At 37.2% G+C, this 27,509-nt stretch overlaps 1 protein-coding gene across 1 annotated transcript; it reads right to left on the bottom strand.

The window, feature by feature from the left end:
• Positions 1–2,368: 2,368 nt before the first annotated feature.
• Positions 2,369–26,667, bottom strand: RAD21L1 (RAD21 cohesin complex component like 1). Its single transcript, XM_058562146.1, has 14 exons — positions 26,510–26,667; positions 25,035–25,210; positions 23,727–23,856; positions 22,039–22,132; positions 19,881–19,987; positions 17,940–18,110; positions 16,418–16,513; positions 15,156–15,266; positions 13,513–13,739; positions 13,174–13,273; positions 12,196–12,320; positions 9,809–9,904; positions 7,165–7,242; positions 2,369–2,738 (listed from the first exon to the last, which is right to left on the bottom strand). The coding sequence occupies exons 2-14, from the start codon at positions 25,176–25,178 to the stop codon at positions 2,550–2,552; spliced, it is 1,668 nt and encodes a 555-aa protein (XP_058418129.1). The 5' UTR covers positions 25,179–25,210; positions 26,510–26,667; the 3' UTR covers positions 2,369–2,549.
• Between the last annotated feature and the right edge of the window lie 842 nt (positions 26,668–27,509).

Here is a 27,509-nt window from a genome sequence, read left to right as displayed (position 1 = left end):
TATTAGCAAATTGAATCCAGCAATACATAAAAGGAATAATACATCATGACCAAGTAGAGTTTATCCTGGAAATGCAAAGCTGGTTAAAAATTCAAAAATCAGTTGGTGTAATCCACCATATTAACAGTCTAAAGAAAAATCTAATGATCCAATCAATCAATGCATAAAAAGCATTTAACAAAATTCAACATCCATTCATGATAAAAAAAAAAAACTCGCAGCAACCTAGGAATAGAAAGGAATATTCTCAACCTGATAAAAATTACCTACACATGCACATACAAGCATACACGCTCATATACAAAACCAGCTCTAGCTAACATCGTACCTAACAGTGAAAGAGTGAATGCCTTCCTCCTTGTGCTGGGAACAGATTGCAAAGAAATGAAACTGTCCCTATTTGCAGACAACTTGATTGTCTGTGTAGAAAATCTCAAGGAATCTACAAAGAACAAACTCCTAGAACTAATTTGTGAGTTTAGCAAGGTCACAGGATACAAAAGTTAATTGTATTAATGACAAAATTATAGAGATGGAGAACAGTTTAGTAGTTGTCAGGGGCTCCGGAGGAGGGTAGGGAAGGAGGTGGCTGTGGCTGCAAAACAGTAGCACAAGTGATACTTGTGATGAAACTGCTATGTCTCTTGACTGTGGTAGTAGTCACATGAAGCTACATATGTAATAAAGCTGCATAGAACTAAATCCCCACATGCAAATGAGTGCATGTAAACCTGGTGAAATACAAATAAGGTGAGTGGATTGTATCAATGTCCACTTCCTGTGATTGTACTATAATTATACAAGATGTTACCACTGGGGGAAACTGGGTGAAGGGATGTACAAGATCTCTCTGTATTATTTCTTACAACTGCATGTGAACCTACAATTATCTCAAAACAAAAAGTCAACTGGGAAAAAACAAAAAACAAAACAAAACAAAAATTCAACTGGAACTCTCATACATTGCTAGTGGGTACACCCACTCTGGAAAACAGTTTGGTAATTTCTTATAAAGTTAAACATTCACTTATCATATGACCCAGCAATCCCACTCCTAGATATTAAGCCTAAAGAAATAAAAACTTTTATTCACACAAAAACTGTACAGAAGGGTATGCAGCAGCTGTATTTATAATTGTCAAAACTGGAAACAACTTAAATATCCTTCTGGGGATAAATGGATAAATAAACTGTGGTATATCCAGACAACAGAATACTACTCAGCAATATACAGGATCAAACCACTGTTATAGGCAACAGCTTGGAAGACTCTCAAAGACATTATACTGAGTGAAAGAAATGTATCTAAAAATGGTTACATATTATATGATTCCATTGATAAGACATTCTTAGAAAGACAAACCTAGAGTCAAGGAGAAGAGAGGGGCCGCCAGAAGTTAGAATGGGAGAAGGGTGTGACTACAAAGGGAGAGCACAAGGGGTGTTTTTGGGTGATATTATTGCTGGCATCCTGTTTGTGGTGGTGGTTACAGAAATCGATATGTGTGTTAAAATTCATAGAACTGTGCACCAAAATTAAAAAGTCAAGTTTTCTGTATGTGAATTTAAAAAATAAAAGAAATTTTTTAAAAGGCGATTTTGATATTTAAATCTTATAGTTAATACATTCAAAGAGGCCATTGAGAATTTATTTTATAGCATAATTCCATATACAGCAGTATGTCAGAGAGTACCATAGGCTTCATTTTACAGTATACTATGGAGCTCACAAAGCATTATATGAAAATTTCCTAATTCAAACTTCAACTAAGAAAAAAGAAAACAGTAGTTTTAATGTCAAAAAATGCTCAGTAAACACGAAGTTAAAAGAACACTTTAGTGACATTTACTTGAATTGTAGCAGCGGACAACACGCTGAATAAGTGTCTGTTAATTTCTTTTTAACATAAGAAGCAGATTTAGTTTTGCTGACACACGAATTGTGGTTACAATAATCATTAAATAGTAAATAAAAAGGTTAAATGACCTATAAATAGACTAAAAGCTACTCAGATAATTTAAAACAAAGATGAATTTTGTAACTCTTCAATTAAGATATTAGATTAAAAACCATGACATTAGGTCAAATCAAGGATGGTATGCATTAGAATCAAATAAATTATTGTCTGTGGGGAAATAAGAAAGTGTTGATTATTAATTAATCCCATAAAATTTAAGTAAATAATCCAATGTAAAATAGCCTTTTAAAAAACATCCTTGAATGTTTCTTGAAGGCATATAGTGTTTAAAAAGCATATTTTAAATGCAACATGGAAATCAGGGAAATGGTAAGTGTTATATATTCAAGTCAGCTAAGTTAAAAATATTACTTAGCTATTATTAAGTATTATTAAGTATTTCTGTAAGCATATAGGTTTCCAATTCTGGCTGTGATTATTCTGAACTTTCCTCTGAAAGAGGAAACAGGAGGTTGGCCAATCGATGAAACTGATCAGACCTCAGCTGCTTCCAGACGGCTTCTTCATTAAATTGAACAATCTATACAGAAACTCCAATGATGACATAAATCTGCATGTTCTGGATTTCCTTCACATTGTGTGAAACATTGGTCCCACTGTCGCTATGATATCTGCATAGGGAGCGCTCTGGCTCAGCTCAATAGCCCGCTGTTTTTTTAGGACAAGAAAGCTATAAAATTTGGCAGCAGCTTGTTTTCGGTCACTATTTCTGCAGAGTTTCATCAGACTAAAGTACTGCATTCCCATCTTGTTGGATTCCTGGGAAAATAATTAGAAAAGAGGAAAGGAAAGGAAACAAGATCATTAAAAGTAGAGCAGGCTGCGTAAACATAATGAACAACAAAGTATTGATATTTTTGATAAGTGCGAAATCCTGAAATGGAGGAATGCAAATGACTCATTAGTAAACTTAAAAAAACATAGGTCATTGAGCACAAGCTTGGTTCATTGAGAAAATGCATGCAAAAGAACTCTAAAGTGTTATACAAATTTCCAACGTGCTATACAAACTTTAGGTCTTTTAAAAAATTGATTCCACTCCTGTGGAAAGTGCAATTAGTTTAGACTTGTAGGGAGAAAAACATCCCAGGATTTTGGGAGGCTTTAAATGCAAGGAAAATCATCAGCCTATCAGGCTTCTTTTCCTCAAAGGTACTGAGTTGGGAGTGACTACAAACAACTCGAGCGGTAAATGTAGACGTGTATTTGTACATCTCAGTGGCAGGCGAATGTGACTATATAAACATCTCCCACTTTCTCTGCATAGATTAAAAAGATGTTGGATTCACCATAGGGCACCTGTGAAACTACTAGAAAAAATTGAGGTACAATGAAGTATTTAATTACGGATGAAGATAGCTCCTTTTATGAAGACTAGTACTTGGAATCAGATTCCTAGAATAGAAATATACTTTTTTAGTTAGAAATTCTGTGGTGAATACCGGCCAGTATCCCTGTGAGTATCGTACTCTAGCTGTGAGCATTTTTAGAAATACCATATACAAGTCTTTTTTTTTTTTTTTTACCAGTCCGTAACATTTAACAAATTAAAAAGTTAAATACTTTATCATACTTTATCTCAATCAAAGGAGTAGCCCAGCATCAGCAACTTTTCAGAGATGGCGTGCCAAGCCTTCATTTATTCCCTCCCTTGAGGAGACAAGATGTGGATTGGGTGGCTTTTTCCCCTGGGAGAGAAGCAGGACAACCTTTTCAATTTTAAGAATCCTTCTGAAAAACACCCTGAGGGGACAAATATGCAAGACTGAACATATGTGCTTATTCTGTTCCCTCCAGAATCCCCTCTAAAATGAAAGTAAAGGTGACAAAGGAAGTAGATAAAGACAAAGAAAGTGGAAGATTAACTGACTTAGCAGAGTAAAGCAAGTTGAAACCTAAGTGCCAGCAGGGAGGAAAGCCAGCAAAAAACAAGCCAATTTGAGCTACAGAACGTTGGCAAAGCTCAGGAATTGGAGGCAACAGTATTGTTATAAGCCGGAGAGGAAGGGTGAAGCTGAAAACATGAGAATTTGTTGCAAGTCTACTTGGAAGCAGTTAAACCCTCAGGTCCACTCCACCACCTCACTGAACCAGGAGACCACTACCCCCATAGGCTAGCAGGAGGCAGGAAGTTGCCGTTCTGGAGATGCCAACCACTGAGGCTCTAGATCTGGGACACCAGGCACCGTGGATGGTGGAGGAGAAGTGTCATACCACAAACTGGGGGATCAAGTGAAATTCTACACTCTAAACAGTGAGACAGCCAGCCTCTCCTTTATCCCTTTTTGGTTCCCAAACCACGAGCATCATGCTTATATCTCCTAGGCAGTATATTTGAAGACTAAGCTGGGAAAACTGACCATTTCGAGGAAAAAAACCCTCTGGATAATAGCATCTGTGTGTGTGGGGGGGAGGGGTACCACCCAATTACCTTACTATAAAGATCACAAGTCTACAAGCCCCAACCATACTTATATAACTTCCAATCAGCTTTTTGGTGTCTCACTCTTAAATAAAAACAGATGACCAAAGATCTGCCAGACATTTGAGTAAAATTTCTAACATTCAAGAGAAAAAAGAATGCATTCAAGAGAACCACTAAGGAAATAGAGACAATGCAGGAAGCAGAAGAAAACTATAACCCCTGAAAGTTAAGAGAAGACACTGCATCTGTGAAAAATGATTAGGATGATACTGAGAGAAAGCAGATCAGTGGTTGCTTGGGGTTGGGGGACGGAGATGGGACAAGGATTATCAAGAGGCACAAGGAAACTTTTTGGGGTTGTGGATATATTCACTATCTTGATTGTGGTAATGGTTTCACAGGTATACACATACAGTCGGCCCTCCATATCCACGGATGCAGAACTTGCAGATACAGAGGGTGAACTAAGAGACTTGAGTATCTGATGATTTTGGTATCCGCAGGGGATCCTGGAACAAATCCCCTGCTAATACAAGGGATACCTGTATGTGAAAACTTATCTAACTGTATACTTTAAATGGGTATGGCTTATTGTATGTTAATTATACCTCAATAAAGCGGTTAAAAAACTGACTAAATAAATAAAAAGATTAGGGTGCTATAAAACAAAAGAATAATTAATAACTAAGAAAAAACTCCTGGAAAACAAAAAAGGTGAAAGCAGAAATAAAATTCAATAAAGACTAGAAGATAAAGTTGAAGAAACCATCTAGAGAGTAGAAAAATAAAAAAGACAAAGGAAATTAATATAGAGGATAAAAGATTTTTTAAAAATTAAAGGCGCAATTCAGGAGATCCAACATCTGACACGAAGGCAGTCCAGAAAGAGAGAACAGATTAATAACAAGGAGAGAATCCAAGAAATGCAAAAAAAATTTCCTAGAACTCAAGGAAATGAACTTTCAGAATAAAGAACTCACCACATGCTCAGCACAACAAATGAAAAAAGACTCATACCAAAGCACATCACCATAAAATTTCAGACCTCTAGGGATAAAGAGATCTAAGAGCTTCCAGAGAGAATATAAAGGTCACCTACAAAGGATCACCAATCAAGCAGCATCTGACTTTTCAATAATAACACAAGAAGCCTAGAAATGTTACAAAGCCTTCCACATCTAACAGATAGTATTTTCAAACTGTTTAGAGACAAACAATCAATTTAAAGGTAAAATACAGAAATTTTCAGACTTGTATGCAGTGTCTCTATCTCTGAGGCACTCTTTATCTCAGAAATTTACAAGAGGATGTTAACCACCAAAATTCAAGATAAGAGAAGATCAAAGCACCAAGAAATAGAGGAACTAATATAGGAAAGAGACAAAGGAGTTTCCATGTAACGGCAAAGGAAACTTCCAAGACAAAAACTGGAGCAGACCAGAGAGCAGCTAGTCCAGATTAGAAGAGGATGACGAGCTCCAGGAAGGATAGCTTCAAGAAAAAAAAGTGGAACAGATGAATCAATTGATATATTTGACCACAATAAAAGGGGGTTATTGTACTGTCAGAGAGTTTAGAAAAAGAATTAAGGATGGGTATATAGACACAAAGCAAATGGGAAAAATGAGGTAAAGATTAACTCAAAAAAAAAAAAAACCCCATCAAGTTGACAAGAAATGTATTTACCCTATGAAGCTTCAATGTAAACTAATTTTTACATAGTCTGTGGCAGTGACTGCTGGTTGTCCCTTAATATCCTTTCTTCTCTTCTTCTATAGTAATTGAATTATTAGCTGGGCCCAAGGTGGCCAGATAAGAACTACATTTCCCAGCTAGATGTGGCAAAGTAACTAAGTGCTGGTCAATGAAATGTGAAAAGTGATCCACACAATTTCTGGTTGTACCCTTAAAGGAAACTTTGCTGCTGATTGGAATGCAGACATGGTGGGTAGTTAGCCATTTTGGATCCTGAGAACAAGGAAAATGAGATAAAGGGAACCATTTGTGAGCATAGCTGCCATACCAGATCGTACTCTGCCTGAGAGAGAAATAAACTTCTATCTTTTTAAGCCACTGATATTTTGGCTCTCTGTCACAATCAAACCTGCATCATAACTATTACAATTACAACATTGTAAACACTGAATACTGTGTCTAAAAATAGACCGGGGCAGGTGAGAGATAACTAAGCTAAATTTTCATTGTCTGTTGAAAGTAGCCAACTGATAAAATTTAAAGCTGAAGTATCAAGAAAAAGCAGTAAGAGCATGTAATTAGAAATAGAGATACATATACTGAAAGAAACAGCTTAATATAGTTGCCTCTGATGAGCAGGACTTAGGGATAAGGAGGGGTATGACAAAGGACTTCTGCGTTTCCTTTTCAGCCTTATAGCATAGCACTATTGAACTTTCAAAATTATATACATGTATTATTTTGATAAAAATATGTTAAATTTTAAAATGATCTGTTTCACTCTTAAACTGTTATAAACTTAGCTCCATATTGAGAATTATTTGATAGCCTCCTAAACACAACATGACTGTGGGTAAGAAGTTGATTAGAACATGTAGGCACCAAAAGCAAACTCCCATATTTAGCCCTGGGTATACTGCTCAAAAGCATTTCACTCTAGTGGAATTTGGCCTCAACAAAACATAATGAAAACAGTTTCATTTTTATTACTATCTAGAAGATTGAAGTCAACATTTCATTTATTTTTAAAAATAAAAATAGCGTTGGTAAACCCTACCATCTTACCCGCAAACTATTTAAGATCCGAAGTACTCTTCGATTCCATCTCTCTGCCTCAATAATTTGTTCATTCTCCAATGACTCCTGTTTGAATGATTAATAAAATATCTTATTTAAGCAAATTTTACTGAGTGTTTACTATTTTCCAAGTATAGTGTTAGCTGCTACAAGAAACACAACTATAACACTGGGTTCTGCCAAATAAGGAGCTTATGGTCTGATAATAGAGAGAATAAGACCAATACACAAACACAGATCCACTTTTGCAGGATTATATCTCTGCTCCCCAGGCTATCTTCTGATATGGGGCAGTCTTTACTAGTAATGCATCCCAGGGCACTGTGCTCTTACTTTCACAAGTAGACAGGAAAAACGATCACTTTTGTCTTGGACTGTCCCAGCTCTGGTCAATCTGAACTCAACTGACGGGAGTAAACATCAAGCTACAGAAAAACTGCTTTGTAAAGGCCTTTATCTGAACTTACCTGCTGAAACAGGTAACAATAACTGATGTTTAGTAGTTTGTGTACAATTGGGTTAGAAAACTTTCGGATTTCCAGGGTGCCTTGTCCAAAAAAGATCAACCCACTGCCTATCATGTTATCTGAATAGATTCATTCTTTTCAGTCTTTAAAATTCAGCCACCTTCAGAAACCACTCAATATTTAAAAATTATTAAGTTGAAATCCCTTCTCAGGAACTCACTCTACGCCCTTATCAACTAACACCTTATGAGCTAAGAATGGAAACTGGGCATAGGAGAGGTGCTGATGAGTCTGATAAAAGAGCAGGCCTACAAAGGGTTGGAGGAAGGAAAGTGCACCAATCTGACCTACTTTATAATTTTTCCTAGGCTAGCTCTGACCAAGACACCCATCAGCATCTGTGTTACCCTTATCGCAGGTCCACTGTCAAGCCTCCATGTATACCTCTGGAGCCCAGACACTTTCTAAAAGTGCTTTCAATTTCATGAACTCCAAGATGATTTCAGAAAGCTCCAGAATATTCTGTATGACATTTGAAATCATTTGAGGCTAAGGGGACTGCTGAGCCCCCATTCCCACCAGCTATACTGGCTTCCTGGTCCTGCCTATGCTGTATCCTTTCTTACATTCCAAAGAGACAATTTGAAAATATGGTCACTTTATTCTGAAGAGTTTTCCATATCTCTCCAGCTACAATTTATGTTTATTCCTTTCTGGTCTGTTCTGGGATAAATGAGTCATCCAATTACTAATGTTTATTTTATTGTTAAATACATAAATACTATTTTTCAAATGTAAAAGGCAATGGTCCAAATCTTTGTTAAAGATCCATGAGACTGCAGCTTCACCTACATTCACAACTAAACTAACCAGAAAAAGGCTCAGAAGAAATAGTCTGTGTGCTTTGCTGATACATTGTCCACTTGATCTATCTGGACACCCTACAGCTGAATCCATTGTGTGGAAAGCCCAGTGGATTATTAAAATAGCTGAATTATTAAAATAGGTGAAATGTGCTGTGTTGTGGTTTGCTTGACCACATATGAAAATAACCTGTGTCTACAGAAGTAAAGAGAAAGGCAAAAATGAATCAACCTATTTCTGACTCAGCTGTTTGGATGTTTCAGGTAAAAATTTCAGGTATTTATTCTGTCTTAGATTATCCAGAGAACTCAGTCTGCTTTCCACATATGAAAAAACAATCTAATTGTCCTGGAACTCATTATAAAGATAATTTATTTAAAAACAAAATTAACATCAAGCATTAATAGGAGTTTTGACATTATTTACTAAGAAACTTTTGCTAAAATTCATTACAATCTTAAAAATGCCTTCAGCATTCTTGGATAAGGACTAGAGAAATAAGACGGCAACATAAATGGAGTCAGGCGAGCCAGATGTTACTTTTGGCTTTGCTACTGACTTGTGGCCCTTTGAGCAGACTATTTTCTTTTTCTGATCTCTAGAAGTCTTCTACAGATATAGGCCTTGAGCCACATAATGTTTTGGGAAAAAATACCCATACATTTTTTTGTAAATAAAATAGAATTTAAAATGCCCTAGGCCATACACCTAATAGTTCTGTTTCTCTAAAGACGTTATGAAAGTAATTTACAACAGTGATTCTCAACATTTTTTCACCTGTGGCTATCTTTGATAAGCACAAAAATCTCACACCTTCCTTTAAAATTATTTGAAGTTTCAAAATAAATTAAAGAAAGATAAAAAAGTCAAAGCATAAAAATATGTTTTATCAAACTACTCACACGCATCTTTTTTTTTTTTTTGTGAAGAAGATTGGTCCTGAGCTAACATCTGCCAATCCTCCTCTTTTTGCTGAGGAAGACTGGCCCTGGGCTAACATCCATGCCCATCTTCCTCCACTTTACATGGGACGCTGCCACAGCATGGCTTGCCAAGCGGTGCGTCAGTGCGCGTGCCCAGAGTCTGAACCGGCGAACCTCGGGCTGCCGCAGCGGAGCGTGTGCACTTAACTGCTTGCGCCACCCGGCCAGCCCACACACGCATCTTTCTTGAGATCACTAATTTAAATTATAACTTAGAAAGTAACATGACAGCTGTAAAACCAATTTTTAGGTAAATAAGGTGTTAAATATTTAGGGACAAAGTTTTTAAAAACATTCCAAAACTATACATACATTTACCAATTCAGCTGGACAATTTTCAATTTCTTGTGCCAAGATGGCATTCATTAAAGAGGATTCCTCAGCAGCTGAAGAAATCATTTCAATCATATCCTGCTAAAGCAAATTAGGAAAAGATAGGTAAGCCACCCAGTAGTAGTAGTCATCACAGGAACAATCTCATTTTGTTAAATGCTTTAATCCCATGAATGCTCATTTCTAAAACTAATTTAAAATACTACCTGAATTCTCAGAATATTATTTCTGAAATATCCCAGATAGGCAGCCCCTGACTTAAATATTCCTGTTCTTCATATGCCTCCTACAAATGAAGAACTCCCATGCCCCTTCCCTCCTTGCTTTCTATCTTTATCCTTCCTATTTCCCTCCCTACTGCAGACCTCATATCAAAAATCTCTACTGCTGTGTGGCTGAGACCACTTTCCTTTGAAGCATTTTATCTAGCCTCAGTCCCCTACCTCTATTATCATGCCAGTACCAGGTGGCAGAGGAAGGAGATCTGCAAGCAGAGAGAGTGAGAATGAGGGAAAGGATATTAATATCCCTACCTAGGGCCATGACAGGATTCTTGCCACCACTGCTGGAGCTGTCACTGGCAAAGGGGAAGAAAAACTGTATCCTCTGGAAGGGGAGTGAAGACATAAAAGAAAAAGGAAAAAGAGCCGGAAATTCTCCATTCCCCACCATCTCCCTTTTTCATTGCTATAGAAGCTGTTGGCCCCCTTTTTCATCTTCAGCCTGTCTCCAAGCTTCATTCCCCAGCTGTCATCTGTGATCTTAAGTTAGGAGCTTCCTACAACATAGTTTACTTGATTTTTCACTTCAGTTTTTTAAAATTTTAGTGAATATAAGGAATTGCATTTTATTCTTTAATATATATACTTGTGTTTTTTCCTCTTTTAATTTCTATGAATAGTCTACATTTTAAATACTCTCAATTTTGCAGTTACTTTACATAAAAATTGTTTTATGAATATTTGAAAATGATTAATCAGAATCAATATTTTCCTGTCCCTTCAAATTGACTGTGCTTTCATTCCTGACTATATTTCACATCTGTTCACCATTTTTGGAAGTAGAATAAAAATGAAATTGAAGGTTAAAGCATAAGTGTAGGGTAAAGGAGTAAAAGATTCAAAAGAACTAGTGTATCAATCTCTTTCCCTCATTTCAAGTATTTCAGAAAAACCTATTTTATTAATATGTTAAAGACTCATAAACTAAACAAACTTGCCTAATTTTCAGTGGGTGTGCTCTAAGAAATGCCTGAGCCCAAATAAGGAAGAGAGTAGTACTGGCAACCCCGTTATCTCAATATCCAGTTTTTATCAAACATTTAGTAAAATACATTCTCTTTTTTTTATTTTTATTTTTTGAGGAAGATTGGCCTTGCACTAACATCTGTTGCCAATCTTCTTCTTTTTCTTTTTTTTCTCTCCAAAGCCCCAGTACATAGTTGTATATCATAGTTGTAGAGTTGTAGCTCTTCTATGTGGGACGCCGCCTCAGCTTGGCTTGATGAGCAGTGAGTAGGTCCTCACCCAGGATCCTGACTAGGGAACCCCGGGCCGCTGAAGCGGAATGCGTGAACTTAACCACTACACTACCGGGCCGGCCCCAAACACATTCTCTTTTAATGCATCATGAAATTGTCTTTCCTTCCAAGGGCATTCAGTTTCAATGTGGATTGACTCTGAATTCCCTGAGTGATTATCAAATACAGTGATGATGGAACAGACCAGAAAAGCACTGGTCTATTTTTATCTGGTGTGGCTATAATATTTACATTTGTACAATCAATAAAATGACAAGTGGGAAAATATTTTAAAGCACACTGTTTCCAAGTATGTTTTCAAATAACTATGTTTTTCAAATAAAAATTATGTCTTTAGACAAAAATTTTTTAAAATTTTGTTTTGGTCATAGATCTTTAGATAGTCTTTCATATTCAAGGCTAAGGTAACTGGTAGTTTTAAAACATATTATTCTTAGAGGTAGGAAGGGTGAATTTATGACCAGAAACAAAATATAGGTGTAGTGTCTAGAGTCCTAAAAGATTCCATGACATATTGAATATGGGGTCTAGTAGGATTCTCAGCATATTACCAGAGTCAAGTACAATCATTTATTTAATGTGCCATGCAAAATACTACTTCAATATGAAACTACTTATCTTGTGATTTATTATCCTAAACTTCTAGAAAATACTGTTCTGCAGATGAAAATCATGTTTTATCCTGTAGTACTGCTACTCACTAAAGAAATTACAGAATAAGATGAAATATAAACTATTAATGTAAGAAGATATGCCAGAGTCTCAACATTCCTTCACTATATCTGTGTCAGAAAAATAGTAATATTTTTATGATTCTCTTTGGTTAACTTACCTCAGAGTTAATATTTTTATTGCTATCCTCATGAGAGCTACACTTAGATCCATCAATCACATCCTTCCGAGCTTTGGTCTGACTTAACTCTTGCTGGGAATTTGGCTCTTCCATAATGGAGGTCTCTGAATTATTAAGGAAGTAAAGAAGATTTCACCAAAATATCTTTCAAACTTAAGTTGGGATATGGTTGTTACTAAAGAAAACTTCTGACATTAGAATTCCAGAATTTAAGCAAAGGGTGCACAAAAGTTTTTATGGCTCCCCAAGTCTCATATATTTATCTTCTTTTTCCCCTCATCTGCCTCTTTATCACCTCCATTCCCTATCCTCCATCAACTCTCCTCCCTGCTCTCACTCCCATATATTCACTCAGAAGACAACATGGATAGTTCAAGCTCATCTTAGTATATTGTTCAGCAGATTTTAATGCCTTCAGAAAGGGTGATCAGGAAGCAGAGGTTCACTCACCACATCAGTTAGTATTATTATTCCTTTATAATAATCACAATAATAATCAGCAATTATTAATACTCCATGTATCCTGTAGGTGGATGGAAATATCCATGTCTCAGGTTAATTGTTATTGTTTAAATGCTATTCTTATCACTAGGTGACTTTTCATGTTAGTTGTCTTAAAGTGAAATATTATCCTACTAGATATAAAAATTTTCTTTGTTGAAGGTTTGTGAGTACTGCCTTTGGAAGTGAAGGAGGTGGGAAAGAGTGAGATTAAGAATAGTCCATGTAGTAGATATACTTCATCTTTTTAATGTAGCTTTTTAGACAAAAATTAATCTGCAAAACAGAAAAATATAATGCTCATATAAGAATTTCTTCTAAGTTCAAATACTCTTCTAGAGACAGCATTTATATTTAGGAATATGGGATTGGATCCCATCTTCATTTTTAAATGTAAAATGAAATTTTTGTTTCTACAACATTCCCCTCAACACCAACAGAATTAAGATGTCTCACCTACTATGTTTTCGTTTCCCATTGCTTCCTTTACTGACTCCTTCTCTATCAATTTTCTTCCAAGTTTAAAGCCAGAGGACACAAGGCATTTTGTAAACAACTGTAAAAATACAAATTTTTGTTTCTCATTTTTGTACAAGTAAAGCAATTCAATAAAATACAAGCACATATGCTAAAAAGTAAAAACTATAATTCATGCACACACATCCAGCAAATTAATTCAAAAGTAAGCGGGTATTTTTTCACAAGTTTAAATTTTGTTGTATATATGAATGTAAATATGCATTTACTTATTTATAACCAAACATCACACCCATGTAAAAGGATGGAAACTATTACCATTTTCAGTTCAGCGTGAGTCAAATCCTGGGCAGCCGTTGACAGAAGTGTATCCACTCCTCCCCTCTTCTTCCACATCATCAATCTTTGGGTAGGAGGTGCAAGTTCCAAAACCATGAGTGTGTCAGAAAAGGAAGTAAGCTGTTTATGCATAATTTTGCTACTGATCTCCTTGACTGGATCTATGAGCAATTTCCTCTTTTTGCCTTTCCTTTTCTCAGCAATGTCTAAATATAAGAAATAGGCACAAATGTGGTTGGTTGTACATCTTTGTAAAATGATATTGTAGGCACTACATAGCTAAGAAATGTCTACCACCTTACAACATACAGAGTTGCATTGGGAAGAAAATCCCCTTCTCTCTACTGAAAATTATGTTTTACAAGTTTTTGCACAGCTAGAGTGTCTGAGCAGCCAAGAGTTTATGAGTTTATGCATTTTATAAGGTGTTGCTTGAAGGTGCTTAGGAGGGACTATGTTGACCTACTAAGCGGACAACTGAGGAAATGTGGAGCAGAGGGTATACTGAGAGGGAAGTCACTCAGTTTTGAGGTTCCTTAAAATATCTACATAACAGGATAACTTTTTGAAACATTAATTTGTATTTGTCCAATATATTTTTCCCTCCCCAACTGAAATTCACACATAAATTCCAAGTAGGTAGCTAGGCCCATGGGATTTTGCTCCTATGGTTAATTTTACCAGGTAGAAAGCAGAAGTCAAACTTTTCCTTAGTAAAGATGCAAAAGGGGAGGGAGGGTTAGATTTCCCAGGATGGACGAAGATGTGAGATCAGATGGAGCCAGAAGGAACAGGAACCTGCTTGCTAACGTGCCTCAGTAAAATCCTAGGAACATAACAAGATCCCAGAGGGGCTGGCTGTGTGATGACCCCAGAGGCTATGTAGGCTGGGTCAGTGGGCACCACAAACTGGTATGGCTGACAACCAGAGGTTCCCTTCCACCTGCTACACCCCTGCCCCCAATTTTTATACTATATGGCTTAGGGCAGATGGGGGAGCCACGCAGATTGAAATTCTTGCAAGTCCAGTAAGATAGAGGCTCAGAGTTGAATTTAGTAAAGAAAAAAATTTGAATGCTTTATTCTTTACATGCCTGAGTTTATAAACTGAAATTCATATCAATTATACTACTTAAAACTAGGATGTTCTTAACAGGTCCAGTTATATATTAGATTCATATTTATTATTTATTCCTCAAAACATGTGTGAGGTTAAACGTTAGAGGGGATATTGCCTCTTCTCTTTCAATCTTTTTAGTTTGCCATATTTTATATTCATTTGCAAGTTTATTTATCTTCCTGATCAGATTGTAAGCTTCTTAAAGGCAGGCACTATGCCTTCTTCATTTCTGTACCCAACACAGAGTAATGGCTTCAATAACTACTGCAACTGAACTCAGTTTTAAATTTTCCAGTTTCCCAAACTGGAAATAAGATTTGACCAGGACTGAATATAATGAAAGGATCATCTCAAGTTTCCTTCACACTCTTCCCCTATTGTATTACAAATGTCATTACTAGATTGACTACCTCCTATAATATTTCACTGATTATTCAAATATCTCACAGTAAATAAGATATAGTGTATCAAAAAGAAAAATAAAAACATAAGCGACTCTGACCTGAAGCATCAATTGGCTCAAGGGTAAATCCTTCCTCTTCATTTGATAATGTGGTTTCATCCATTTTTTCATTTTTACATAGACATATACACTCTGGATTATCTGGTTCTACTAATCAACATCACCATAAAAGGAATTACAAAAAAATAATGGTTATGTTACAAGCTAGAGGATTATATGAGAACTAAAGTGAAAGATAAACTAATTGAAGATTTATATTGCTAACTGGAGCCACATCTGAATTCTTAGAATCCTGTATTTAACAGAGTTGAAGAGGCTCAGAGATTCTATAGTCTGGGACCCACAGTGTCTATGTGAATCAAGTATCATCACCCTCTTTTGCACATGTGACATCTAAGGCTGGACTTAGATGTGACTGTGACTATGGTCACAGTGGAAGTAAAAACAGTGGTACCAGCCATAATAAATGACTGAGACAAATTTGATTATATGTCTGCTAAAAAATTTGTATTCTGTTAAATCATTTAATTATTAGTTGACCCATAAAGAACCACAACTAAATTTTTATTGCCTATCTCTTTTTTACATTTTAAATTTCTACTATTGCATTAGAAAGCAAATGTAACGTCAAAAAGAGTGAAGAATCCAAATGGGCTAATCGTACTCTTAATTCTTAAGAAAAATCAGACTAAAAAACCTCAAATCATTTGAGGTAGCATCATATGAATTTCAAGTAGAAAATATCCCCATATTTGTAATTTCTCTCAAATTGTATATAGTTTGTCAAACCACATTAATACAGTATTAATATTAATAATCAATAAGCATATTAACATCAAACATTAATGATGTTTTACCATGTAACATATAGTATTCTAATGATTCAAAAGCATAGTATTTTTTTTTTGTTTATTGCAGTAACATTGGTTTATAACATTGTATAAATTTCAGGTGTATATCATTATACTTCTATTTCTGCATAGATTACATCATGTTCACCACCCAGATACTAATTACAACCCATCACCACACACATGTGAAAAAGCATAGTATTTTGGCAGAGTATTTAAAGTGCTCTCATACCAAACAAACTCAATGCTGGTTAAATAACTATCACTGTACCTGTCTCAGAACTAATTTTCCTATCCTATACTGTCTAGAGTCAGACTACGAGAGTTTGAGGGACGATGTTATTTATTATCTTCACTGTACTATACTGCTACTTAAACTCAGAAGCTCTGAGGCTTAATTTGAATATTAGCACCTGTTCACTTTCTAAACAAAGGAAAATTTCAACATACCCACTATAGTAGTGGGAGGCTCAGAAGGCAGGGAAATTTCTCCGTTCAAATGCATGTCTTCTAACAGGATATTCTGATCATCTTGTAACAGATTGTCTTAAAAAACACAATAAATACTTTTGTCATACAGAGTTGAATCTGTCATTTGTTCACCAAATATTTATTGGCATTATTATACGCAAGGAATAGTGAAGGGCTACAAAATCAATGAACCCTACCTAATTAGATTTATTGGTTACATAGACTATCACATTTCATGCAGGATAACACAGGATTTTGTATATAATTTCCTTTCTTTTAGTAAAAATCTGTTTTTAGATGTTTAATTTCAGGAAATGTTTACTAAACTACTATCAAGATAGTAGCCGTGTTACAAAGCCATGTTTAGATTTCAAATCAAGAAGTAAAAGGGTTTTGGGGCCAGTCCCGTGGTCCAGCAGTTAAGTTCGGTGTGCTCGCTTTGGTGGCCCAGGTTTGCGGGTTCAGATCTGGATGCGGATCTACACCACTCATCAGCCATGCTGTGGTGGCAACCTACATATAAAATAGAGGAAGACTGGCACAGATGTTAGTTCAGGGCTAATCTTCCTCAGCAAAAAAAAAAAAAAAAAGTAAAAGTGTTCAAACTCCTTTGATAGAGATCTAAGGTAGAGCCACTGTTTTTCCAAAATTTCCAAAAGTTTATCATAACCAGGCTTTTAATGTAAACTAGAGAATTTAAAAGATTTGATTTATAATAGTCAATATCTTTAAAATATGTGCATTTGAGGCTGGCCCTGTGGCTTAGCGGTTAAGTGCACGCGCTCCGCTACTGGCGGCCCGGGTTCGGATCCCAGGCGCACACCGACACACCGCTTCTCTGGCCATGCTGAGGCTGCGTCCCACATACAGCAACTAGAAGGATGTGCAACTATGACATACAACTATCTACTGGGGTTTTGGGGAGAAAAAGGAGGAGGATTGGCAATAGATGTTAGCTCAGAGCCGGTCTTTCTCAGCAAAAAGAGGAGGATTAGCATGGATGTTAGCTCAAGCTGATCTTCCTCACACACACAAAATAATGTGCATTTGGATTTCCCAGTTTTTGTCTACACTGTTTCTACAATTACCTTAAAATAATAGCATAATATAAAAATAAAATGCTTAACAGATCATTTAGAATAGCTGTCCCACAATTTCTGTTAAAGAAAACAATATTTTTTTAGTATATGATCTAGTATATTTTGTGAAGAATACATTAACCTCACTCTTTCCTCTCTAAAAATTAAAAATTTGTAAAAATAAAAACAAGCAGCACTTCACAACCTATATGGAAAATGTGTTTAAACAGATGTCTATTTACTTAGACCTAGCCTAAATGTTTAAATATACCATAAGTTTTGAAAATTAGTGTAAAAAATGTGTTGATTTATATGACACAAAAGCATTTCTGAAATTTTAGTTTGGTCTAATAAATCTACTAACATATTATAGTAATTTGATTGAAATAACTATCCAATTTCTATAGAACCAGACAGCATACCAATCATTTCTCCTGCAGCCCCTTCATCTCCAAATCCATCTCCACTGTCATAGAACAGTGATTTTTCTCCAATGAGGCTTCCGGAACTATGTTCAACTAAAGGACCACTGGAACTCAGCAATATGTTGTCATCAAAGAAGCTATGTCTTCTGAGAATTTCAGGTTCCTCTCCTAAATAAATATATATCATCAATACTGAGTTAGTCACAGAAACACAGAATTTTAGGGTTAGAAGGAAATTCAGATGTCATCTTGTATAGACACTCCTCTCTTTACAGATAAGGAAAATGAGAGCTCAAAAACTTATTTGAATTATTCAACTAAAGTCACTCAGTTAATCAGTGGAGCCTGGATTTCTAGCCTAATACTTTTTCCAATACAATAGGAAAAAAAGCCAAAACATCAGGACAGAGTTTTTAGTTATGATACAGTTTAATAATTTCCCAGAAGGTTATTATTGGCAGTGGAATGATTTCTTCTACTTTAGATAGGTCATGTTCTGCTTGATCAAATATTATTTCATATTATTTCGAGGACAATTGCTTGTGTTGTTTATCCATAATGCGGGTTTGGAAAATAAGGGGCATATATGCCTTCTGAGGAAAAGAAAGGTGGGTAAAATATTAAAGAATAGGCTTACAACATTCATTCAATAAATACTTATTGAATGACTGGGTATTACGCAAGATGCTAGGGGTTGGAGATACAGCAGTAAAAAAGACGAAAACCAGTCAGCTAACATTAACTGAGTGCTTATTATGTGCATTATATTATATAATAGAAGATACTACTATAATCCTCATTGTACAGACAAAGAAACACATCCACAGAAAGGTTTTGTAACTTGCACACAGTCACACCCTAATATATGACAGAACCAGGATTTGAACCCAGCAGAGACAGTGATAGTATCAGTGTTAGAATTCTGACTGGTAAAATAATTTCAAAATGGAGACTTTTGAGAGAAAACTCCTAAGACACTGACAGCAGCAGGTAACACAAACTCTGCTTCAAACTGCCCTGCTTCCAGCTTGGCTGTCAGAGCACGCTTATTCTTTCCCTCCTTTGGGTTTGAATCCATAGGTCCAGGAGTCTGAAATTCCAGAGGTGAGAGCTGGTCTTCTCTTCCCTCCCTCTAACAACCCATGTTAGTGCTAGTCAGTAAAGAAAATTATGAAATATCACTCATATTGAAAATTCTTCTATAGGCCTACACCTTCTAGAAAGGAAGAGTTGAAAAAGGCAAGCTTCATTTTGTTGGACTAAAGATTTGATCAACAGAAAAGACTGACTTTTCCAAAAGGAACCAAAAACATGTTCACATCTTCCAGTTACAGCCTGATAGCTCCCAAAAGAAAAATCAGCCTTGGTTAACAAGATAATAACATTTAGGAACAGACACTATATTCTGAGCACTGAGCATCAGGAGAACCTGAGACTACTCAAAAAAATTAAAGAAATAATCATTGCCTTCAATATTACATTGTAATCCAGAAAAGATAGATTAACATTAAACGTTTCTTAGAGGACATTAGGTTTAAGCTAGTTTTTGAAGGAGAGAAAAGTCACTTATTGGTGGATGGGACTGAAGGAGGGAATAAGGGAAATAACTCTGTGATGTTGCTAGTAGTATCTCAATTTTACATATAGGGCAGTAAGGCTCAGAGAAGTTAGGTAATTTGCCCAATACACACATCAAGTCAATAGAGAAAGGCCAGATTCAAACCCAGGTCTGTAGGTCTACTAAGAACATGTTCTTCCCACCTATACTAGAAAAAGGCAAGAACAAACTTACTGGGGGTTACGTTTACATATCAAAAGATTCATTCTAAAGATATTTCTACTGGCATAGAAATAGCTATTTCTATTGGCATTGTTTTAATACAAAAATGCAAATTTAATTATTATGACTTATAATTTTAATTTCTCAAATATTCTCACCAAAGCTCCCAGCTTGGAAAAGTAGATCGTTGCTATAATCTTCTCTAAGTGTGATTTCTTCTGGTTTGCTTTGGTTCTGAGTAAAGTGTTTTGAAACATCAATAGCACTGTGGAGAAATATAAGAGTGAGGAAAACATGTGAACAGAACACAATGATTTTGTAGTAGACTGCAAAAAACCCCACAAAAAAACCTAAAACAAAAAACAGGTTTTATTATAAAAATAAAGATTTTAATTTTCTCAATAGTGTTATTTATAAACACTAGTTTATTATATATGCATATATACAAATGATCTCCAGGTTGCCAAACCCAGCGGTCAATTCTCAGTCCTTATCTTACTTACCTTAACCAACAGTATTTGAAATAGATGTTCACTCTCTTCCTCATGGAATACATTCTCCTCTTGGCCTCTGGGATACTTCCCTCTCTCTCTCTTTTTTTTTTTTTTGTGAGGAAGATCAGCCCTGAGCTAACATCCGTGCTAATCCTCCTCTTTGTGCTGAGGAAGACCGGCTCTGAGCTAACATCTATTGCCAATCCTCCTCCTTCTTTTCCCCAAAGCCCCAGTAGATAGTTGTATGTCATAGTTGCACATCCTTCTAGTTGCTGTATGTGGGACGCAGCCTCAGCATGGCCAGAGAAGTGGTGTGTCAGTGCGCGCCTGGGATCTGAACCCGAGCCACCAGTAGCGGAGTGCACGCACTTAACCGCTAAGCCACGGGGCCGGCCCGATACTTCCCTCTCTTAACTTTCTTCCTACCACATTGGCTGCTCCTTTTCTATCTCCTTTATTAGTTCTTCCTCATCTCCTAGACTATTAGCTATTAAGAATGACCCAACACTCAGTCCTCAGATCTTTCTCCCTCTTTTTTAAAACCTACAGTCAGTCCCTCGGGGATCTCTTATGTCTCACGGTTGAAGTTCCATCTATATACTCACAACTCCCAAATTTATATAGCCCATCCAGACCTCTTTCCTGAATTTCAGACCCAGATATTCAACTACCTACCTACTCCCCTTGGATGTGTAACAGTCATCTCAAAACCTATGTCGAAAACCTAATTTACTTCCTTCGCCCGGCCCTCCTTAAACTTGCCATTCCCTAGTTATCCTAATCTCATTAAGTGGTAACTCCATTTTCATGCCAAAAATCACATAGCCATCCTTCAGTTTTCTCTTTGTCTTAAAGCCATGTCCAACCAGCAAATCCTATGGGTCTGCCCTCAAAATATATTCATAATTGGACTGCTACCATCTTGATAACATGAAGACGGAGAACTCACCATGGACCCTGTCACTTCTCATCTGGACTTCCTACCATAATAGTCTTCTCAGAGGCTCTCTGCTTCCTCCCTTTTCCCCTTACGGTAAGTAGTCAGAGGCAGCATATTGAAATCAAGTCAGATCCAGTCACTCTCGTATTCAAAACCCTCCTGTCCTCCCTATCTGAGTGAAACGGAAGTACCTATTGTAGCCTACAACACCCTACCTCACCTGCATCCCCAGCTACCTCTCTGCCTTCATTTCCTACCACTTGGGCCCTCATTTACTCCACTCCCCAGTCTCACTTGTCTCCTTGCTGTTCCTTGAAAATGTCCCAAGTGCTCTGCCTTAGGGCCTTTCCACCTGATCTACTTGGAACATTCTTCCTCATGTTACTGAATGACTTTGTTCCTTCACCTCTTTCAGGTTTCCGTTCTGACCTTATTAGAAACGCCTTTCCTGACCATTCTATTCTCATTTCATTTTATTTTCTATTTCTCTTCCTAATGCTGATCATTTCCTGGCATATTGTATGTTTACTGATTTATTTGTTTATTGTCTGTCTACCCCAACTAAAATGTAAGATTCATGCGGCCAGGAGCTGTGTTTTATTCACTGCTATCTCCTCAGTGCCTGGCATCTGGAAGGCACCCAATAAATATTTACTGAATGAATGGATGGATATACCACCAATACTGCAAACTACACTCAGCAAATACAATGATACATTTTTGGTGTTGTACTTCAAAATTTCACACTAAATTTAAGTCTTTGTCAACTGCATGTGTACTTCAATTGTTAACTACATTTCATTTGTGTTCATGAAATGTTAAGATGAAAACAATAAGATATCAAGAAAATTAAACTGAAGGAAAATAAATACAATAATTTACTTCACATTCTGGGTGTCAAAATCATGAAATTCTTCTGGTAATGTGATAGCACTGTAAGCTGCTTCAAAATTCTCTTTTGGAAGGTCAACCAGTCCTGAAAAGAATCAAAAACCACATTCAATAAGCAATGATGCTATATAAAATAAGAAAGTCACAACGAAATCTCTACTTTTTCTCACTGGACTCCTCTGCTTAGTCTCCTAACTAGCTTCCCTGGATCCACTCCTGCCCCTCTTCAGTCTATTCTCTACAAAGCAGCCAGAGTGATATTTTAAATACGCAATCAGATCAGATCACTCCCCTGCTTAAACTGATTCAGTGACTTCCCCAGTGCATTTAAATAAACTCCAAATTTCTAATCAGGGCCTCTGCAGCCCTACAAAACCTATCGGCATCATCACACGGCCCTGTCTGCCTCACTCACTATACTCCAACCATACTGGCCGTTTTGTTCCCCGAACAAGTCAAGCACTTTTCTGCCTGAAGACCTTTGCTCATGCAGTTCCCTCTGCCCAGAATGCTATTCCCTCTGGGACTTTTTACATGGCTGGGTACCTCTCATTCTTCAAGTTTGAGCTTAAATTCTATCCTCTCAGAAAGCTTTTTCCTGACTAGCCTAACTAAAATGGATTTGGCTGTTGTTTTTCTGTTGGAGTACTCTTTTTATATTCCTTCTTAGCACAATCACAATCTATAATTATTGTAATAATTTAAAAAACCTTTTTCATTATCTGATTTCCCACCAAACCAAAAGGGACTTTGTCTTGATTTCCCCACCAAACTGAAAAGGACCTTATTGGTCCTGTTTGTCCTTGTATCCCAGAACCTAACATAGTATTTCACACAAAGTATGGGATCAATAAATATTTGTGGAATATATAAATGAAATAATGAACAAATGAACCATATTTGATATGATTATAAATCTACCTAGAGAGTCTACAAATATTTTAAATAAAGGAAAAAAACCTTGTCAATCCCAATTCAACAAATATTAATTGAGGGACTAGCATGTGCAGGGCACTGAGACAAGAACTATAAGAGATTCAGAAAACAAATATGACAAAGATGTTGCCTTCAAGATGCTTCCAGACTAGTGTGAGAGGCAAGGCCTGTACCTGAGTAACCACAAAATGAGGTGGAAAGTGATGAATGTCTTAAACTTAAAATTAAATTAAATTTTGAAGCTTTTACATGACACATGTAAATCTCTAGTGCTTTGGAATGCCTACAGATTTTTTATAATATTTCATAAATAGCATGCTACTCAGAATCTCGAGAATTCTGAAAACAATGACAATTATTGATATTTAGATTTTGTCAATCATACTATTTCTAATTTATCTCATAAAGGCAAAAACAGACATGGCAAACTAAGTGACCCGTTAAAACTGAATATCAGAGTTTCTTACACAAGGGTGGTAGCTTTAAATATATTTCCTATGTAAATATGCAGGAACATTACAAGTTTTTGAAAGCATAACCTTTTCCTGCAAATTCAAGAAAAAAGCAAGGGAAAGAATGTAATTTCTCCTTAACCATGGAAACTGAGATTCAGTCAAAAGGAAGATTACATTCACTATACTCACCCTGGAATTGTAAAGTGCCACCAATTAAAGGAGCCCACCCAAAATAAAAATGCAAAAGGGAAGCAAGATGAGCGAGACAAATCAATATTGCACATATACCTGGGCGAAATGTCATCTTCATTTTAAGCAATGCTTCACTGCAATCTGCCAAAAGATATTTTGCCTTCCTATTATAGATTCGAACAACTCCCAAAAGAAGGTGTCCTGAAGTTCGAAGTGCAATTTTCACCTTTCAATAATTTTTAAAGTATTAGAATATTAAAAATTAGATTCATAAACCCTGCTCTTTGAAAATTACAAAATCATAAGAGTTTCTTTTCTTTAAAAAGCAGACATTTTGTATTCTTATTTAAAGTGAATCACTTAACTTTTACCCCACCTTGTAAAACGATTAACTTTTTTTCTTATTCAATAAAGATAACCTAATGTGGCATCTAAGTGAAGAACGACAGTACTGGTTTTATGGGAAGAATGTAAACTCTGCAGTCAGGCAGCCTTGAGTTCAAGCCTTGGCTCAGTTGCTGAGGCTGAGTCACTTAACCTTCCTGAATTTCAATTTATTAATAATGGCTACAATTTATTATATACTTATTTTGTGCCAGGAATTGTCCTAAGAGCTTTTCATACATTAATTTATTTAATTTTGACAACCTCTATTTTCAGAAGAAAAAACAGACTCAGATGTGTTAAGTAGTACGCCCAACGTAACACAACTATTAAGTGAAGGAGCAGAAAGTAAATTTAATTTGACCAACTCAAAGGCGCATGCTGTTAACTACCACACCTCACTGAAGCTAAAAGAAGCACATCTCATGGAGTTGTTAAGATTAAGTAAACTAATGAACATCAAGCCTAGCCCAGCGCTTGACATATGGTAGGTTTTCAGTTATGTCATCCTTCTCCCAAGCAGAAAAATACTTAACCTATAAAAATAGTAAAATAATATTTTAATGCAAATTCTAACAGCTTGTTATAGTGTTTTATAATGAACATAGCATTTTATTGCTTATGAAGTGTTTTCATATATATTTTGATTTATACTCAATCCTCCTTCTTTCTTTCTACTCTCTCCATTCATTCACTCACTATTTTTCTAAGAAATACTTATTTGGTACCTACTGTGTATACAGTATTTTATTAGAGAATAAGGTAGAATTACAAAGTATGTATAAGTCACGGCCTCTATCCTTCAGGGTCCAATCTATTTATGATAAACATATGAAATAGTTAATTACAAACACATATGTTTATATTCAGACAATAAATACAATAGGAATTAAAAGAGAGAAGACCATTTGAGAAGTAAAACTTCCTTGGAAATGTATTTCATGATATAAATGTATTTTAATTCCTTTCCTCTCTACAAGTCATGGCAAATACATACCATAATTTTAATCAATAACATACCTTAGGTGAAAGAATTTTTTCAATGGTTATCTCTAGATTACATTCAAACACATGGGCCTTTGTGAGTTTCTTCTCCCAGTGAGCTGCAAGCCATATTTTGGCCAATGGCCCTCGCTTACTCATAAGCACATGCGTGTAGAACATGTTGCCAGTGTTCCTTAGTTGTATTTAACAAACTAAAGGGAACATTAAAAGATATTTAAAATTGGATTACAAAAACCTTTCTGTGCTATTTTACAACAAGCAAAAACATTTTTCATTAATTCCATAAAATAACACTCACATTATCTTCTAATTCAATGTATTATTCAAGTCAAATTATTTTCTTGTAAAGAGGAAACCTTTATTTAAAATACAAAATAATAGGGGCCGACCCCAAGGCTGAGTGGTTAAAGTTCTGCACGCTCCACTTGGACAGCGTGGGTTTATGGGTTTGGATCCTGGGAGTGGACCTACTCCACTCATTAGCCGTGCTGTGGCGGTGACCCACATACAAAATAGAGGAAGACTGGCACAGGTGTTAGCTCAGGGCGAATCTTCCTCAGCAAAAACAAAAATAAAAACAAAACTCCCCCAAAACAAAATTATAAACTAATGACAGAGCTCTATTAGATTGTGAATCACACCTGGTTTAAATGTATTCTGATAACCCATCTCTTCTTACATTTTACTTACTCTTATTCTACAAAGGATTTGAGTTCTCGTATTAATACGGTCAAATAAATAGAGGAGGGAGGCTGGAAAAAACAGGAGATGGAAATAGGGAAAAAACAACAGACTAGGAAAAGGTGGGCAAAACTAAGAAAAGTGAACACATATCACCACTTTTCTAAAATTTAAGGATTTGAGAGGTGTTGGATCATTGATTTATATTCAGATGTTGAATATCTTTTTTCTCCTTAAGATGCTATGGTTTATTCAACAGTATATTAAATATATGGAAGTTAAAATAATGGAACTCCAAAGGACCGTAAAGTGGAAAAATTAAGAAAATAAGAAACTATAAAAAACTATGGGCAAAGAATCAGAAGTAGGGAAGAAAGGAAACAAGAATCAAATTAAAATATTTTGAATTAACTACGGTATTTGATATATTCAAATATATTTGAATTAAGTATGGTAAAAGAAAACTTTCACTTAAAAATAAAGAATTTATGCACATTCCTACCAACTGTACTATTCTCAATAACATCATACGGCTCCACTATTAGGCGAAGAGATGTTATAACATTTCGGCTGACTTCTAGAGAAGAATCAAATTATCGCTTACATTTAAGAACCCTTAAGCGGCCACTATAGAAGCTTCCTTTTGCTTCTTTTCTACTTAAAGTTCTGATGAAAGAGAAAATTGAGCCCAAATGGATACAAAAACAAAACCAGCCACAGAATTAAAAATTTAGGTGAACTTTGATCAATGCCCATTTCCACCCCAGGAGTCTCATCATTGGGCCCAAACTAAAGGCTACGCCACCTACCAAACCACACTCCCCAGCGGGACAGCGTGAGGCTTTAACCCTGCGGCCTGGGCCTTGCCGTGGTTCCACTCACTTCCTTTCTAGTCTGCGTGCGTGTTATCGTAGAAGGAATTCCAATGTATCTTTACAAACGGCTCCCAGGTGTATGATTATGCATGTACTTTAAGAAAAAAATATCCCTGGGAAGTTAACATTCCTGAGACACTGATTTTCCTCAGCGCGTATCCCCCTCCCCCCCCCCCCCACACACACACAAAAAACACAAACCCACGCAACCCCCCGAAGTCCTAGAGTGCGCGCGCGGCACCCGGGGCCCGGGAACCGGCCAGCTCGTGGGAGACGGCCCAGGGGAGGCGGCGAGGGCGGGCGGAGGGCGGGCCCCGCGGGGATGCGCCGGTGGCCGGGACCGGGAGGGGCGGGGGGCGCGGAGAGGGCGCGCTCCTCCTGGGGAGCAAGGAGGCGCGAGCGCGACGAAAGGAGGGAGCGGGGGGCGTCCAGGGCAGGGACGCCGAGGGCTCCCTCCACAGACCACTCCTCAGAGTTCAAGGCCGGGCGCTCAGAGAGGAAACTGAGGCCAGAGGGTTTCCCCTTCGTGAGGGAGGAGCGCCCGGCTCGCGCCTCCAGCCCAGGTTGCGGGCGGCGGCGTGTCTCCCTCAGGCGTGTGGGGATGCGCGCGACCGCGGCCCCCTTCACTCGGCCCGCCTTCAGCCCCCGGGTCCTGCCTGGCCCCTCAGGCAGCGCCCTACTTTCAGCGTCGGGTCTGAGGAGAAGCGCGCTGAGCAGGGGCTGGAGGAGGAGCCGCCCGTCCGCGCGTCAGGTCAGAGGCGCTGCCCTCCTTGCGCCGCTAGGCGTCCGGGTGAGCACGGCCGGGCGATGGGCGGGGCGAGCAGGGGCGGGGCGGGGCGGGGCCGTGAGCCGGCGATGGGGCGGGGCAAGCAGGGGACGGGGCGGGGCAAGCAGGCGGATGGGGCGGGAAGAGGGGCGTGGCAATGGGTCAGGT

This window comes from Diceros bicornis, chromosome 19 (assembly GCF_020826845.1).
Source record: "Diceros bicornis minor isolate mBicDic1 chromosome 19, mDicBic1.mat.cur, whole genome shotgun sequence".
Taxonomy (NCBI): domain Eukaryota; kingdom Metazoa; phylum Chordata; class Mammalia; order Perissodactyla; family Rhinocerotidae; genus Diceros; species Diceros bicornis.
Note: the sequence above shows the minus strand (reverse complement) of the source record. Positions and strands in the feature narration are given on the sequence as shown.